The 16,155-nt window shown below is 39.6% G+C and overlaps 1 protein-coding gene across 1 annotated transcript in view; it reads left to right on the top strand.

Annotated features, from left to right (window-relative positions):
* The window catches only part of SNTG2 (syntrophin gamma 2), a 475,088-nt gene that overhangs the window by 307,756 nt on the left and 151,177 nt on the right, over positions 1-16,155 (top strand). Inside the window, exons 7-8 of the mRNA XM_045008823.1 lie at positions 1,999-2,086; positions 4,608-4,699. Coding sequence (XP_044864758.1) covers positions 1,999-2,086; positions 4,608-4,699 — 180 coding nt within the window. The remainder of the gene's footprint in view (positions 1-1,998; positions 2,087-4,607; positions 4,700-16,155) is intronic.

Here is a 16,155-nt window from a genome sequence, read left to right as displayed (position 1 = left end):
ACTGAGGAATTTGAAAAATACTAAAAAATAATGTGAAAGCTTACCGGGAACAAAGATGCTTTACAAATCCAACCTAAATGATCTGATGCACTCCTAAAGTATGCTTTCTCCACCATCCTTTTTACTCATTTCAGCTGAAGATAAAAATTCAGTTATTTACACCAACTGAAGTTTCTAAAATATGTGCATATGTGTAATAGGCTGCACATAAAACAATCAGTTATCTGAACTATTCAGGAACGTGGTATAATACAGTTCATGACTGGCAGAGCTGCAACTCAGTTTCAGCTTTTAATGAACAAATTTTATAGAAGTTGGGATAGAAGAATGATGATGTGGCCTAGGCTTTGCATTGCAATTCAGGATAGCTAGGTTCAGTCCCCAGCCTTTCCTTAGATATTATGTGTCCTTGAACAAGTCGTTTAGCCTGCCAGTGCATAAGTTCTCCATCTTCCACTTGTCAGTTCTCTGTTTTTATTTATATTGTGGTAGCCCATAGAGACACCAATCAGAGAGCACGGTCCTGTGGTGCTAGACACTGTGCAAAGGGATGAAACAAAGAGAGTCCAAAGAGATGCAATAGTAGAGTATACAGATACATGGAGAATTGGGAGGATGTGGATGAGTTAACAGTCATCAAGGGTAACGTTTGCATATTTCTGTTGAGGATGGGGAGCAAAAGGAGAAGTGTTGGGGTTGCTATTACAGGTGGCACCTCTTTTACCTGTATGTTGGGGGCGGGGGAGGCATGGAAGACCAATATTGCCAACCACACATCTTCAGAAATAAGGAGTTATAGCCCAAAATCATGAGACTGGCTTTGCAATTGTGAGATTTAGAATGAATGAATGGTTTTTTTCCTTTTCCTTCTGGTTTTGAGTTTCCAGGGTGCACTCAGGCGATGTTTGCAGCTTTTTCCCCACACCCAGTAGGGCTTTTTTCTAAATGAAAACTGAAGTTCTCATGTAAGCACTTGGCTGCAGGAGCTGTGGCTTTAAATAAAACATCAAATATTGCTGAACTTGTGGTACAATTGCAATTATATCAACACTGAGACAAATATTGGGGGAAAATCATCTACATGAGCGTTGGGGCCAAGAGGGAAATTCACTGAGCAGAGAACAGGCTAAGTGGGGAGCAGGAGCTCAGTGAGATCAAAGAAGGAGCAAGGGGGTTGCTTTGAAGCAGGGAGGTGCAGATGAAAGTGAGTGGGAATGAAGATCCTTTCCAGAAACTGCTGGGATTCCCTTTGAGACTTTTTTCCACTCGACTTCCCAAGAAATTAATTCGACTCCAGCCTTCGGCACTCGTGTATTGTTATGTGGCATACAGCAGTGCTACTCTGATGATTCATTTCTTCCCTAATTCTGTCTTCCAAAAAATGAGGCCTTCCTCCGTGTGTTAATTATTCATGTCAGGCCAGGCCTCAGCTACGCTCCACAATAGACTTCACTTGTGTTTAATATCTGAATTAGAAAACAATTGTATGCAAAGAGGCCTTATAGTACACACCTTTTGATTATTTTAACTCAGTATATATTTAAAAGACAATTCTTGTATCCTGTTAACACGGCTGAAGTGCTCTGGGTGGCGAAGGAAAATGAATTCCTGCTGCAAGTCTGATTCAGTCAGGAAACAGAAATGTAAAATGTGCACTACATTTCATTTTTTCATCTTTAATGTACCACTTACCTGTCACGACAGGCGTATGATATGCAATTGTTTTCAGAGAGTGGTGTTGATTTTTCTGTCTGTACGTAAACACAAACCGTCCTTCAACTTTTAATTTTTCTCAGTTTCTTCAGTAATTGTGGGTATACTTGGTTTTATCATTTGATGGAGTGACTTGACCCACAAGATATTCTTCATTCCAATGATAAACATTACTGTTGTATTTCTGTCAAAACAAGAGAGATGGAGGTTTTGTTGCAGACTATTTTCCTTTCTGTGGCTGGTTCTCTTTTGATAAAAAGTAGCTGTTATTTGTCACACTGACAGGTACACCTACTGCGAAATGCTGGCGATGAAGTTACCATCACTGTACAGTACCTCAGGGAAGCTCCATCATTTCTAAAGCTCCCATTAGGTAAGAAGAAATTAATGGGTACAGCTAATTTTTTTCCCTTTGCAATATTTCTCATAATGAGCAGACACTGACAGAAATAATAATCTTATTTTCAGATATTTTACTACAAGAAGCTTTATTCTTTAATGTACATTATTATTTAATGTTCAGTGAGTAAGAATATAGGCCCATATTTTAAAATATATATAGGCTTTGCTGCGCCCTGTGTTGCAATACTTAAACCAGTGGTCTCCAACCTTTTTACTCTAAAGATCACTTTTTGAATTTAAGATCAACCCAGGATCTACCCTGTCCCTTCCCACCGCACCCCTTTCCTGAGGCCAAAGCCCCACTCACTCCATTCCCTCGCTCCCTCCATTGCTCTCCCTCACTCACTTTCACCAGGCTGGGGCTGAGGGGTTTGGAGTGTGGGAGGGGGCTCCAGGCTGAGCCTGGGGCAGGGGATTGGGGTGCAGGAGTGAGGGGTGCAAGCTCTGGGAGAGAGTTTGGGTTCAGGAGGGGGCTCCAGGCTGGGGCAAGGGATTGGGGTGCAGGAAGGGGGTGCGAGGTGCAGGCTTCAGCTGGGAGGTGCTTACCACAGGTGTCTCCCAGTCGGCAGCGCAGCAGGGCTCAGGCAGGCTGCCTGCCTGCCCTGTCCCCATGCTGCTCCTGGAAGTGGCTGACTGCTGGCACATCTCTGTGGCCCCTGGGGGGAGGGAGGCAGCTGGTCTCCATGTGCTGCCCCCGCCCACAAACACCGCCTGCGCAGCTCCCATTAGCCGGTTTCTGGGCAATGGGAGTGGAGGGGACGGTGCTAGGGATGGAGGCAGCACGTGGAGTCACCTCTGCCTCAGGGGCAACAGAGATATTATCCATTAAATATTATCCATTAAAACCAGTGCAAGTGGCAACCTACCAGTCTAGAAAAGATATTTTTGGAGTATGATCTGCACACAAACCATAGAATTTTTTTATTCTGTGAATTTAGGCAATGTATTTGATAAGCTATATTTGTATGTTTCTAGCTCTTCCACACAAATATTTTATAAAATAAATGAAAGCATGCTTAATTAAATAATGATCATCAGCAAACTTCCACTGTTATAAGGCATTTTAGAGTAATTTTATATACCTGTTTTTAACTGATTTAAAGGCCTGAAGAAACTACTAAAAACCCAAACATGCCCAGTAGTTTTCAAAACTTGGTAGAGGTTTATTCTGTAACTTTCCCATAAAATGTGGTTTTAGCACGTCTGGCTATATAAAAAACATTTACGAGATACACAGAGACATGGCTGCTTGGAAAAATTAAATAAAGTTGAATCATTTCTTTCTTCTCTAGTTAAAATATGTGCATAAATTGTTATGGAAAAGATGAGCCTTATTGTACAGTTCTATGAATGTATTTCCATTTTTGCTAAGCCCAACAAATGTGCATGGAATAGAAGCATAAAAAAGGCATATGGACATGAATGATTGTCATCCTCTGTTATGTGTTATTAAGTTAGAGACTTGATCGGCCTATTAATGAGAAATGATTTAAGAGGAATTTCAAGTGATTGCTGCAGACAGAATAATGAATTTTGGTGATAATGAATGTGGAGCTGTGAGTTTGATTTTTACATGCTTTTGTCAATATATTCAGATTGCCATAGTAAATTAAATGTAAAACATACATTATTTCAATGTGAAATTTGTACAATTAAGCACGCAAATGAAAAAAAAATGAAAGAATTAAATCTAAAAGCAAAACCTAAACCCTGTGCTCTTTGGCATTTGCATTATAATAGTATTTAATTATGTAATCACATACTATTTCTAATATAATATATGTTATTTATAACCTAAATAGACATACATATCTCAGATAAGCTGCCATCAAACAATATATTTACAGCTAACCTCCTAATGTATACATGCACGAGGAAGAATTAACTCGAAAGTTGGCTTTTGAGCACATAACCATGCAATATGAACATTGCAATAATGTGTTTTCTTGCACTTAATTTCCGAATGAAAATAATGAATATCTCCAATTCTCTAAAATAACAGGCATTCACCAACAAAAAAAATCAGATCCATTAATAAATTTTACATGTCCACTTAATAGGCACCTTGCAAGCCAAGTGCTAAGATGTATTTATAAACCAATGCATGCATATGCCCTTAACATGTGACTAGGGAATTTAGCTATTAATTTTAATGGGATATGTGTGGCTAAATTCTCTATTCAGCTTTCAAAAACTCAACCTTACGGTAAAAAGGCTTAATCTGACAAACACTTAAACATGTGAGTAATCCCATTGAGCACTCTGTACATAAAGATATCTAACTGCCTTCATTTTTCTCATCCAGTAAAGTACAGCCAATGATCAGATGCATACCGTTGCTTGTCATGCTAAAAGGCAATCACGTGTCTGTTTTTGTATGAAGTCTTATTTCACCAATTCTCACATTGTAATCCTTCCTCAGTTGAAATAATAATGAATTGTTTAATATTTTAAAATCGTTAAGCAATTATCTATCACTGTCTGATTTTCAGGTTCCCCTGGACCATCCAGTGATCATAGCAGTGGAGCTTCCTCACCCCTCTTTGACAGTGGTTTACATTTGAATGGAAACTCAACTAACACAGTAAGCAAATTGATTCCAGTTAGTCTGATTATAATCTGTTACCACATCCTTTCCAAACCTAATTTCAAATGGTGAATCAAAATGAGTCTCTGTCAAGGGCATTATCATAAGGCCATTGGCTAACTTCTAAAAGTTTGAAACAGTACTTTTTCAAGTGAACTTTCACATGCTTTATTGAATTTCATAGAAATACAGAAGTCAAAATACTCCTGCCATGCCAGAAGGCATTTCAAGATTTAATTAGTGAGAAACCAATTTACATGCTAGGAATGAGAAAATGAAAAAGAAAAAAGGAAGGTGGGGCGGGGGGATAAGAAAATTGTAGTAGCAATATGTCTATGTTGAACCAAAATGAATGCCAGCTATTTTACAATCCTCAGCTTGTAGTTAAGAAATGGGCAGATGTGATACCATGCAATGGTCTGTTGAATCTGCTGTTTAGAGCCTTTTTCAAGGCAGGCGATTATTCACCAAAGCTATGGCATGTATGATCGTTTTAGCAGATAGCATTGTTGCTTCTTTAATATAAAATTTGTGGGTACACAAAGAAAGAAAAAAGACACAAGCAGCCCCTACACCCTCACCCTTCTTTTGCTGACCGGTCACAATCCTATCTTTAGGTGCCAACTTTTCCAAAGAAGATGGGAAGGGGAGGAACAGTGGTGCGACCATAGCTACGGCAACCTTTCACTTCAACCAACAGTGTGAAGCTAGTGTAGAAACTCATATTGCACACAGTAAAAGGGTGTGGTAGGAAACTTCTAGCCATGCTTTCCCAGCAGTCCCAGAGGCATTGTGCATCAGTCCAGCTCATTGTCTCCAGGAGCTCCAACTGGGATAATGCACATCTGCAGACAGTCTCACTGTGGATCACAGTCTTGCTGTAACAGGTCTGTTGATGCACAGTGCATCAAATTCATGTTTCTTCTCCATATCATCAAGGCTCATTACTCTTATGTTTTTTTGATTCATAGTGTCGGTTCCCTCATCCCTTTAGCTCAGGCAGTGTTGTCTGTCTCTACTCCCTGCTTGTCTGCTGCTCTCAGAAACATCGTACTTTCTCCCATAGCATCTTTCCTTAATGATGCACATTCCCAAACTGATCCATAAGGCTAATACTCACTCCACCACCAGGACTTGATGACAGATGACTTTTGGAACACATTACATGGATTAAAAGCTGGCTAACCGATAGGTCTCAAAATATAGTTAGGCATGGGGAATTATCACCAAGTGGGTATGTTTCTAGTTGGGTTCACAGGGATCGGTTATCAGCCCTTCACTGTCTAACCCTATGGCAACAGACAATAGGTGGATATACACAGCCTAGAGAGTACAAGGAAACAATGAGGCTACGTCTACACTACCCGCCGTATCGGCGGGTAGCGATCGATTTTTCAGGGATCGATATATCGCGTCTCATCTAGACGCGATATATCGATCCCCGAACGCGCTTATATCGATTCCGGAACTCCACCACCGCGAACGGCGGTGGCGTCGTCGATATGGAGAGCCCCGGAGATCGATCCCGCGCCGTGAGGACGGGTAAGTTATCGATATAAGATACTTCGACTTCAGCTACGTTATTCACGTAGCTGAAGTTGCGTATCTTATATCGATTTTTCCCCTTAGTGTAGACCAGCCCTGAGACAGTACTAGTCAGCATGATAGGCAGTGGTCTCAGCACACTAGCTGCCTTATCATTGTCAAGTATTTTATAGGTATCATAGCCCTTCAGAGTTTTAAGGAGGGCTTTGAAGAAACAGAATGGAGCAGTTTTGCAGATGTTAAAAGGAGCTCCTCCCATGTGTGAGGTCACCATGGGAGAAAGCGCAAAAATGCTTGTTTGAAATAATTATTGTTGGATTTCTATTATTCGAGTTCACACCTAATTTAAGACAGAGTTTAACTCTAAGAATAAGGAAGATGAGGAAGATTAAAAAAAAAGAATAATGAGAAGATGAGTTAACAGGGCCAGATATGTAGACAACTCTTTGAGGCAGGTACCATTTATGTTTCTACAATGCCTAACAAAATGAGGACCTGTTCCTGATGGAGGCTATGGGATAAATAATATTAGATACTAGAAAACTATTGCTAAGGTCTCTTTCAGATACTTTGTACCTCTCCAGATTCTAGACATCTCTAGGCTACTTCCTTCACCCTCCATCCGGGATGTGTGGTTTTTATGCTATGGTTCCCAGATAATGTAGTGATGAGCTCCAGTATAAATGACCAGATAGAAAGTCTAGTGCATGGCTGAGGATAAGTACATTGGATACTATTTTGCTGTATGATTTGCCCTTTTTCTGTGCTTTCTGGGAATACTCTCTCCTTTTGGGTTATTACTATGTGATGTATTACTGGTCTTGGGTACCCCATATGCTGATTTTTAGTTATTGTATAAAATTAAAAATAAATTATTGCAGTTATATGGACCCATAACAAAGAAAATCAGAGTTTGTTTCTGAGATGGAACACTAAAGATTGTGGGCAAAGCTCAAAATCTTGTAGGGAGAGAGAAAGAAGAGGTGAATATCTAAAACAGTTTAGCTTTTAAATATCCTTGAACCTGATCCCTCAGAAGTTTTACAGTCTCACAAGAGGAGTCAAGTATGCACACAAGAAACTAAGGAAAAAAGTCAAAGCAGAGCAAAGTGCTGCATGGTATATACCTGGCCCAACAGAAAAGTCACAACCTCCTTTCATAGGAAAAAGTTTGAAAAGGTTGCCCATTACTCCATGAAAAAGTAGATGAAAAGGCAAGATTTCAAATGTTCTGGAAAGAAAGTGGTCTTAGCTTCTGAGGTGGCCCACTGAAAGCATAGAAGCAGAGATACTTTATCAAAGTAAACTGTGATCAAAACAGGCCAGTGAAGAGGTCATGAAAATGTCAGTTGCAAACTAAAGGGTTTTTCTATTTTTTTAATAAATGTCATCATTTATTCAGTTAAAAAAAAAAAAAAGACCAGAACTATTGTTTTTCATGAATTGCTCTCTTCTAAAAGTGTCCCAATTTGCTGTAATAGTTTGTGATGATTCTCAAAACCCTTAAATGGAACTCCTGGACAGAGGAGATCAGATTGAGCCCAAGAATGCTTGTTGTTTTTCTTATTATATTGCAGTAGCACTTAGAGGCCCCATCTAAGATCAGTTCCCTACTGTACTAGGCATTACACAAACATGCAGATAGTCAGAAAGAAGTCCTGCCTCAAAAAGCATGCAATCTAAAAAGACAAGACAGACAAGAGATAGGAGAGGGGAATTATTATGTCCCTTTTACAAATCTGACTGTCTATCTTGTATGGTGCTTATATGGTGCCCTTCACCATAGTTTCTGATTGCCATCCAGTCTAGTACCTTACCTGCAAGACCATGCTTTCAAGTGTGCTCACATCAGAAATACACATGCTTGTCAATAAACTGTTTCCTTAGCAATGAGTCCCATTAAATAAAAATATCCACATACTCACTGGAACTATGTGAAAGAAAGAGAAAAGTACCTTTTAGAACTGTTTGTGCCTTCTTTTTACACCTTTTGCATGGTGCTTAGATTCTGTGATGAACGGTAGGCTGCTTGGTAATGATTAGTGATCTGTATCCCCCAATATAGTTGGGATGGTATGTTAGACTATCAGAGGGAAACAGAAGTTCCTATGCACTCACATGTAGATCCAGTCACAAGACCAGTGAATACAAGCCAATAGTGTGAATAGTTTGCTCCATGGTTGGGTAGTTAGACCATCACAGGGGTATTTCTCTACATGGCCTTGCTGGTCCACTGGGAAAACCAGTTTGATGCAAAAGCATGAATTAATATCTTGGCCTTGTAAAAAGGACACCATTGAGCAATATGGTTCTTGAGCCCAGACAAATGGTGAGGGTGGTGGCATTCAGAAAACTCAGATTCCTTGAAATAGGAGGAACAGACTGGTTGTTATCTAGGAAACAAGCTGAGTCCAGGCTGGGTCCCAAGAGCCCATTTTTTTGACTTCCTAAAATAATGTAACTTGGTTCTGTTCTATTCTCTTGTATTTTAAGAGGGAATCCTATGTAATTTAGCTTGTGGTGAAGCATAAGATGAGATGAGACTAAATATGCTGAGATAAGATCCTCTTTTTTAATCTCTAATGTGTTATTCCAACTGTTACATAAAAATACTTTGTTTTAAGAAGGCTGTTGATCACTAAATCGCAGTTCACAGGTTCACAAAAGGAGGAAATGCAGAAGCCCAAAACTCAGCTGGACCTGAAGGGTGATAAGTGCTTGGTATGCACAGGGTACTGTAATTAGATCCCAGTGGAAGAATCACATGATTCTACCCCAAGACAGTTAAGGGCAAGAGACCTCAGACCTGAGGTAGGTGCTCTTGGAGACACTAATAAAGGGGCAGAGGTGCAGCTAGCCCTGCAACCATGATAGATACTATACACATGTCTAAAGCACCTGTCGTTAAGCTAGATAGGTGGGTTAGCTGGGGAATGTTTAGGCTGCAAGTAGCCAGACCAGTGAGTAGCATATCCCACTCTATCCTATCTCTACAATATATAGTTCTGTTTTTGAACATTTAGATATTGGCTGTCATTTCCAATTGAACAGACCATTTTTTTTCTCTTATTGTCTAGTGAACTCTGAAGTTTGAGTTTATCCAGCATATCTGTTTCCTGCCGCTTTTTTTTTTTTATTTCCCTTTGAAGTTTCAAGATTTCAGATGAGTGCCCTGGCTATGAAAGTAACTTACATAGTGATATCTGGTAGAATCAACCACCACTCCACATCTGAAAACCTAGGATTCCATCATCAGGATGAAAACATATGGTTATGAGCTGGATGAATCCTTTTTATGAGTTGAGTTAAAACCCCCATTGAGGTTGATAAGTGTGAACTCACCCTTCAGATAACATAGGTGAGGGCTTATGCTTACAGTTAAGTCAAAAAGATGAGTGTGAACGTGCTCAGGAGCTTTTGGCAGAGTATTGTTTTGCACAGAGAAATGGGGTGGGCGGGAGCTGGGATGGAGTTTTTGGATCTGATATTGGCTAAAGAACTTTAGGATTTATAAGCTAAGAAACTGCTCCTCTGCTCATGGTAATGTACAGGACATTGTACATTACTTGTAAATAAACAAGATTGCAGAAAATACCAGACTTCATCAGTTTCTATTTCCAACTGGAACACCCCCAGGGCCCTGAATTTTGACTAACTGCTTGGGACAAAAAGGGGCAACTCTATAAAGAGTGTATTTCTTGAATCTCCAGTTGATTTCCAATTCATGCCGTTTCATTTAGAAATATATGAGCATAAAATGTGACAAATACGAAGTATAGCTACCTTGTTTAGTACTGGCTATGCTCGTGAAAGTAGTCATCATTATCTCAGTCTTCCACTGGTAATGTTGAGGAGAAAAGGGACAAGTCACAACAGATGAGCCCTGTCAGGCACATTTCAATATTTCAGAGAGCAGCTGCTGCTGCATCAGTCACGGCTTAAGTGCACTAGGTGTCAAAAGAAAATAAACAGTACAACTGTGTTGTTTCCCTTTTTCTGTTGTAATGAAATATGAGAGAGGCGAGGTCATCTTCTGTACTTTCCTTAGAAAAGCAAAGCTCTCTTTTTTTAATACTGCTATGGAAAGGTTGCATTTCTGAGAAAATCATATGAGAAGTGGAAAAAACCTATAAAATGACCTTTTCCATTCTTCTACCGGTGTAGATTTGTTCCCTTCACTATATTTTTAATTTCCTTACCCAATCTGTTTAAATAACGCAAGTAATGGAGATTTCACTACTGCCTATGAAATTATTTCATATTCTAGTTATTCTCAGTGTTAGGAAATGTGTTTTATAATGAGTAAAATAGCACGTAGAATGTCTAGGTTGGGATTTTCAAAAGTGTGATATCTGGGTCTAATTCACTGTGAATTAATGGGAATTTTACTATTGACTTTATTGGGAGCAGAGCTAGGCCAATGTTAGGCATGTTTGAAAGTCCTACCCCACTAATATTTTAATATCTGGCTCACCTAGTATCTGGCTCACTTAATACTTCAACCAACCTTGTTTGTGCTCATTTTATGAATTTAGGCCTGATTGAGCAGGTGAGTAATCCTATCTCTATTCTGCAAAGAAATTAAATGCTTACTTATGTTCCACTGAAGTTAGTTAAGTACATGTGTGTTTTGTTGAATCAGGGCCTTAGACAACAACCTTCTGAAAGTGTAAATACTGCAGAGATAAAAGAAGCAAAAAAAGTATAAGAAGTGCAACATGAACGAACATTAACTAGCATTTACTGACCATGGATATCTAATTCCAGCCAAAGAAATATCTATTGAAAAACTGAAGATAATATAATGATTCATGATCAGGGTGGAAGGCTTCAGTTTTACAAATAAGAGTTGGCTCAAACCCATATTATATTTCATCTGAAAAAAAAAAGATCAAGAGGGATCAGATAAACTACCAGCTCTGGCCAGTAGTATCCAATAAGGGGACCTGCTCAGGGTTACAAGTGAAGGCCAACAGCTGATCTAGAGGAGGGGAAATTATTCCCCAAACTGTGGTGAAGGTGGAAGAGCTACAACCTCAGAACCATCTGCTGTGTGCAAAAGGGTTTCTGAGAAGGGGGTTGGTGTCCCCAAACAAAGTCACTACTCTACATCTCCTCTGTCCCAAGGAGAAAGAGCAAGCCAATGGGTGTTCAATGAAATATGGTCCACATTTTACGGCAAACTCCATAATGCCTGTACCATCCACAGATTTTCCACCTGAAATGTACTAACTCTAAATGAGGTCATTACCAGGTTTCTCTAGTCCAAGAGTTGAAATGATACAACATTGCAGTTGCTGGAATAGCCAGGGTGAGACTCATGAATAAAGGTCAACATTTTGTGGTGAATGCAAGTCTACTGTATTCTGGAGGAACCAGGCATATAAACAAGATGGCACTCATCCTCCAACCACTTTTAAATCAATAACTCACAACATGGGACCCTATTTCTGATTGACTGTTATACACCAGAGGCATTGCTATGGGCTGCTGTCCATCACTGTAGTCTACTCCCCCACTGAGGAAGCTACAGATGCTATTAAAGGTGAATTCTATCAGCAACTGACAGCAATGATGCAATCTATTCTTCTGCACATGCAACTTATTATACTTGGAGACATCATGATGTATTTCGTCATCCCAGAAATGGGTTCAGAGCTATTCTTGGGCCATTTTGCTCCAGAGCAATAAATGACAACACTGAGATTACAGTCCTTTTGTGCTTCTCACAACATTACCTTTACTGGCAGTTTGTTCAGGCGCTTAGAGATCTATCAGGAAACTTGGCTATCCAACAGTGGCCAAACGAGGAATGAGCTGGACCTGTATTAGTCCAGAATTGTAGTATAGCAATGTCATACTGGGACGACAGAGGTGCAGAAGCCCTGGCAAACACTAGTCATTATCTTTTTGTGACTAAAATGGGATTTGCTGCTCAATTTCAACTAAGTTAGAGGCACAACACATGTAAAAATTCAGCACTTGCTAACACAATGTCACAGTGAAAAACAAATTTGATGCACTAGGTACTCTTCTGGTTGATGTAGAATTAGCCTAAACGGCCATAAGAACAGGCATCTCAGAAGCCATAGATGCCATCCCATAACCTACAAGCAATGCCCCTGGCTGTGCAATTGAGACACTTCAAATTTTGCAAAAGAAACTTGAAGCCAGACAGTGCTATGATGACACCAAACAAACATTTACAAAGTATTTTCTAAGTGAGAGCAAAAGTGGACCATAAAGCTTATTTTTGAGAACTTGACAAAAGAGACAGATGCAGGAATTAGATCTCATAAATTGCAAACTGCATGCGAAACTATTCAATCACTTTGACCCAAAACTGGACTTTGCATCAGGTCTATGCTCATAAACAAGAAAAAGTTCTGCAAAGGTACAAAGAATATTATGAGTCTGCACTTAACCTTCCTGAAGCAACTCCATGTCCAGATCTGGATGCATTAGCAGTAGATCATAGAATCGTAAGGACCTTGACAGATCTTCTAGTCCTGTCCTCTGCACTCAAGGCAGGACTAAGTGTTATCTAGACCATCCTTGACTGGTGTTTGTCTAATCTAATTTTAACAATCTCCAATGACAGAGATTCCACAACCTTCCTAGGCAATTTATTCCAGTGCTTAACTACTCTGACAGGAAGATTTTCTAATGTCCAACCTAAACCACCCTTGCTTCAATTTAAGCCCATTGCTTCTTGTCCTATCTTCAGAGTTTAAAGAAAACATTTTTTTCTCCCTCCTCCTTGTAACAACCTTTTATGTACTTGAAAACTGTTATTGTGTACTTCACCCCTGCCCCGTCTTCTCTTTTCTAGATTAAACAAACCCAATTTTTCAACCTTCCCTCATAGGTCAGGTTTTCTAGACCTTTAATATTTTTTGTTGCTCTGCTCTGGACTTCCTCAAATTATTTCACATCTTTCCTGAAATATGGCACCCAGAACTGGACACACTACTCCAGTTGAGGCCTAACCAGCATGGAGTATTGAGGAAGAATTACTTCATTGTGTCTTGCTTAAAACGCTCCTGTTAATGCAGCCCAGAATGATGTTTGGGGTCTTTTGGTAACAGTGTTACACTGATGAGTCGTATTTAGCTTGTGATCCACTATGACTCCCAGATCCCTTTCCTCAGTACTCCTTCCTAGGCAGTCCTTTCCCATTTGTATGTATGCAACTGATAGTTCTTTCCTAAGTGGAATACTTTGTATTTGTCCTTATTGGATTTCATCCTATTTATTTCAGACCATTTCTCCAGTTCGTCCAGATCATTTTGAATTTTAATCCTATTCATCAAAACATTTGCAATCCCGAGATGCAGTCCTTGACTCTGAAACTTGTGTAGCTGCATCTGTGTTGGAAGAGGTTCACTCTGCCATAAAGAAACTGTGGAGCAGGCATGCTACTAGACCCAACAGTAAGGGGAGGGATAGCTTAGTGGTTTGAGCATTGGCCTGCTAAACCCAGGGTTGTAAGCTCTAATCCTTGAGGGGGCCACTTAGGGATCTGGAGCAAAATCAGTACTTGGTCCTGCTAGCGAAGGCAGGAGGCTAGACTTGACCTCTCAGGGTCCCTTCCAGTTCTATGAGATAGGTATAACACCTGAACTTCTCAGCAGTGCAATAGAGCCATGAGTGTAGTATTACTCCAACTTTTTTTCCCAGTTCTGGACTACTGGGAAGGTACCAGCAGAGTGGAAGGAAGGGACCATTGTCTCACCTATAAGTGGAAAGTCTCATGCACTGGATATGGTAGCTAAAGACCAATAACTCTGCTCCCTGCCCCTAGAGAAGTCCTCATATATGTCCTACTCACCTGACTCCAGCCTCTCCTTGTGAAACAATGTCTCCCAGAACACTCGGACTTCACTGCTGGGCAATCTACAATGGACACTATACTTGATCTCTCATTTGTCTGAGATCCATCATGAATTTAACCAGATAGTTCTAAAGGCAGTCTTAGATTTTATTGATAGAGCTGCCTTGTGGAAGGCCATACAAGAGGCATCTGTGTTCACAGTATCCTTCTGAGGCTAATTCTAGATCTACATAATAATTCAGGGAACCCATAGGTCTGAGAGATTTTACACTAGATCTGGGGTAAAGCAGGGATGTGTCTTGGCCCGAGCCCTGTGGTGCTGCACAGTGAATAAGCTCCTTGAACATATTTCAGCAAATATCGGTATAACTGTGGGCTTGTCTTCTTTTACCAACCTGGATTATGCAAATAACGTTGACCTCTTTGGGCAGGACACAAACAGTTTCAAAGATACACTGGAGAGCTTCCAGCACAAAGCAGCTGCCTTTGGGCTAAGGGTTTTATTTTGGCAAAAACAAAAATCCAGAAGTTAGTGCAAGACGTCTGTCCTTCCAGACAAACTTTAAGTAATACATGACTTCTCTCAGTAGTAAATTGTCATCAAATGGGCACAGTCAGCCAACCATCCTAAAGAGAATTGTTTTAGCAGCCTTAGTCATAAAGGATCTAGCATAGGGTCTGGAGCCAAAAGAAGATGGAACTATATATGTTGGGTTCCCCCAAGACCTCTTCCACTTGGTCCCCCAAAAACTTAATTTGACTCCAAACTCACTCAGGTTCCTTTATTTGCACACTAGTAAAGCTACACTGAGTTGATCAGACTCAAATGCAGTGGGTGGATGCAATGAACATCACAGATACAAAGTCATGCAACAAAACTTTTCCTTATATATATTTCTAACAAAACTATTTCCTAGCTATACAATTCATGGACAAGCTGGTTACTTTACAGGAACCAATCCCCATACAGCATACTCTATCCTTGTGCTATCCATGCATAATCTGACCTTTACCTTATTTTATATTTAGGCTTGTTTAATAATACCAGGATGTTCTTGCTGCTCTTAGCTAGCCAGCCTGACTCCAGCAAACTGTTTGTTATGCCAACTTAATCTTCCATCAGCTTTCTACTTAAGGCACTAAGAAATGAGGCAAGTTACTTATGTCAAGCCAGGCCTACAATATACAAAATTACAGATTTATAAAACCTTCATACTTAGGATCCTCTCATATGGATCTGAAACTCGAACGTTGCTTAAACAAGACATCTAACATGGGAGAATTCTATATTTGACATCATCTGACAGAAAAAGAGGAACTGATCACAGAATTAAAAATGAACAGTAACTTAGGTACAAATGATCATGACTTGATCACATTTATAATATGCAAACAGAATAAAATCTCATCCAGTGTTATATATACTGGGTGCTTTATAAGGGCTAATTTTACAAAGCTGAAAAAAAAATTGAGCCAGAGCAGCTGCGTGGAAGAATTAAATCAGAAAAATGTGAACAATAATTGGGAATTGTTTGATAAAACTTAACTAGATGCCAAAAAACCACAATCAAGGAAGAAGGCTATATTAGTTTAAAAAATTGACCTGGTTTAGAAGGGAAGTAAAGAAAGCTATATAAATGTAACAAATGGAAGAAATGAGAAGCTGATAGTAATGAATGTAAATCAGAAGCTAGGAATTGTAGACAATTGTAGGGAAGCAGAGGGACATATGATGAAATGTGTGCCCACCAGAGTTAAGGACAATAAGTAGGAATTTTTTAAATATGTTAAGAACAAAAATAATCCTAACAATGACTTTGATCCATTACTAGATGGAAATGTTAGAATTATCAACAATCATACAGAAAAGGCAGAAGTATTCAATAAATGTTTCTGTTCTGTTTTTGGGAAAAAGTTGAAGATGTAAGAACATATAAGATCACTTTCCATCCTACTAGTATCTCAGGAGGATGTTGAACAACAGCTACTACAATTAGACATTTTACAATTAGCGAGTCTGGATAACTTGCATCAATGAGTTTTAAAGAGCTGGCCAAGGAGCTTGCTGCACCAT

This window comes from Mauremys mutica, chromosome 3 (assembly GCF_020497125.1).
Source record: "Mauremys mutica isolate MM-2020 ecotype Southern chromosome 3, ASM2049712v1, whole genome shotgun sequence".
NCBI lineage: Eukaryota > Metazoa > Chordata > Testudines > Geoemydidae > Mauremys > Mauremys mutica.
The sequence above is the reverse complement of the archived record's forward strand: the minus strand, read 5'-3'. Positions and strand labels throughout refer to the sequence as shown.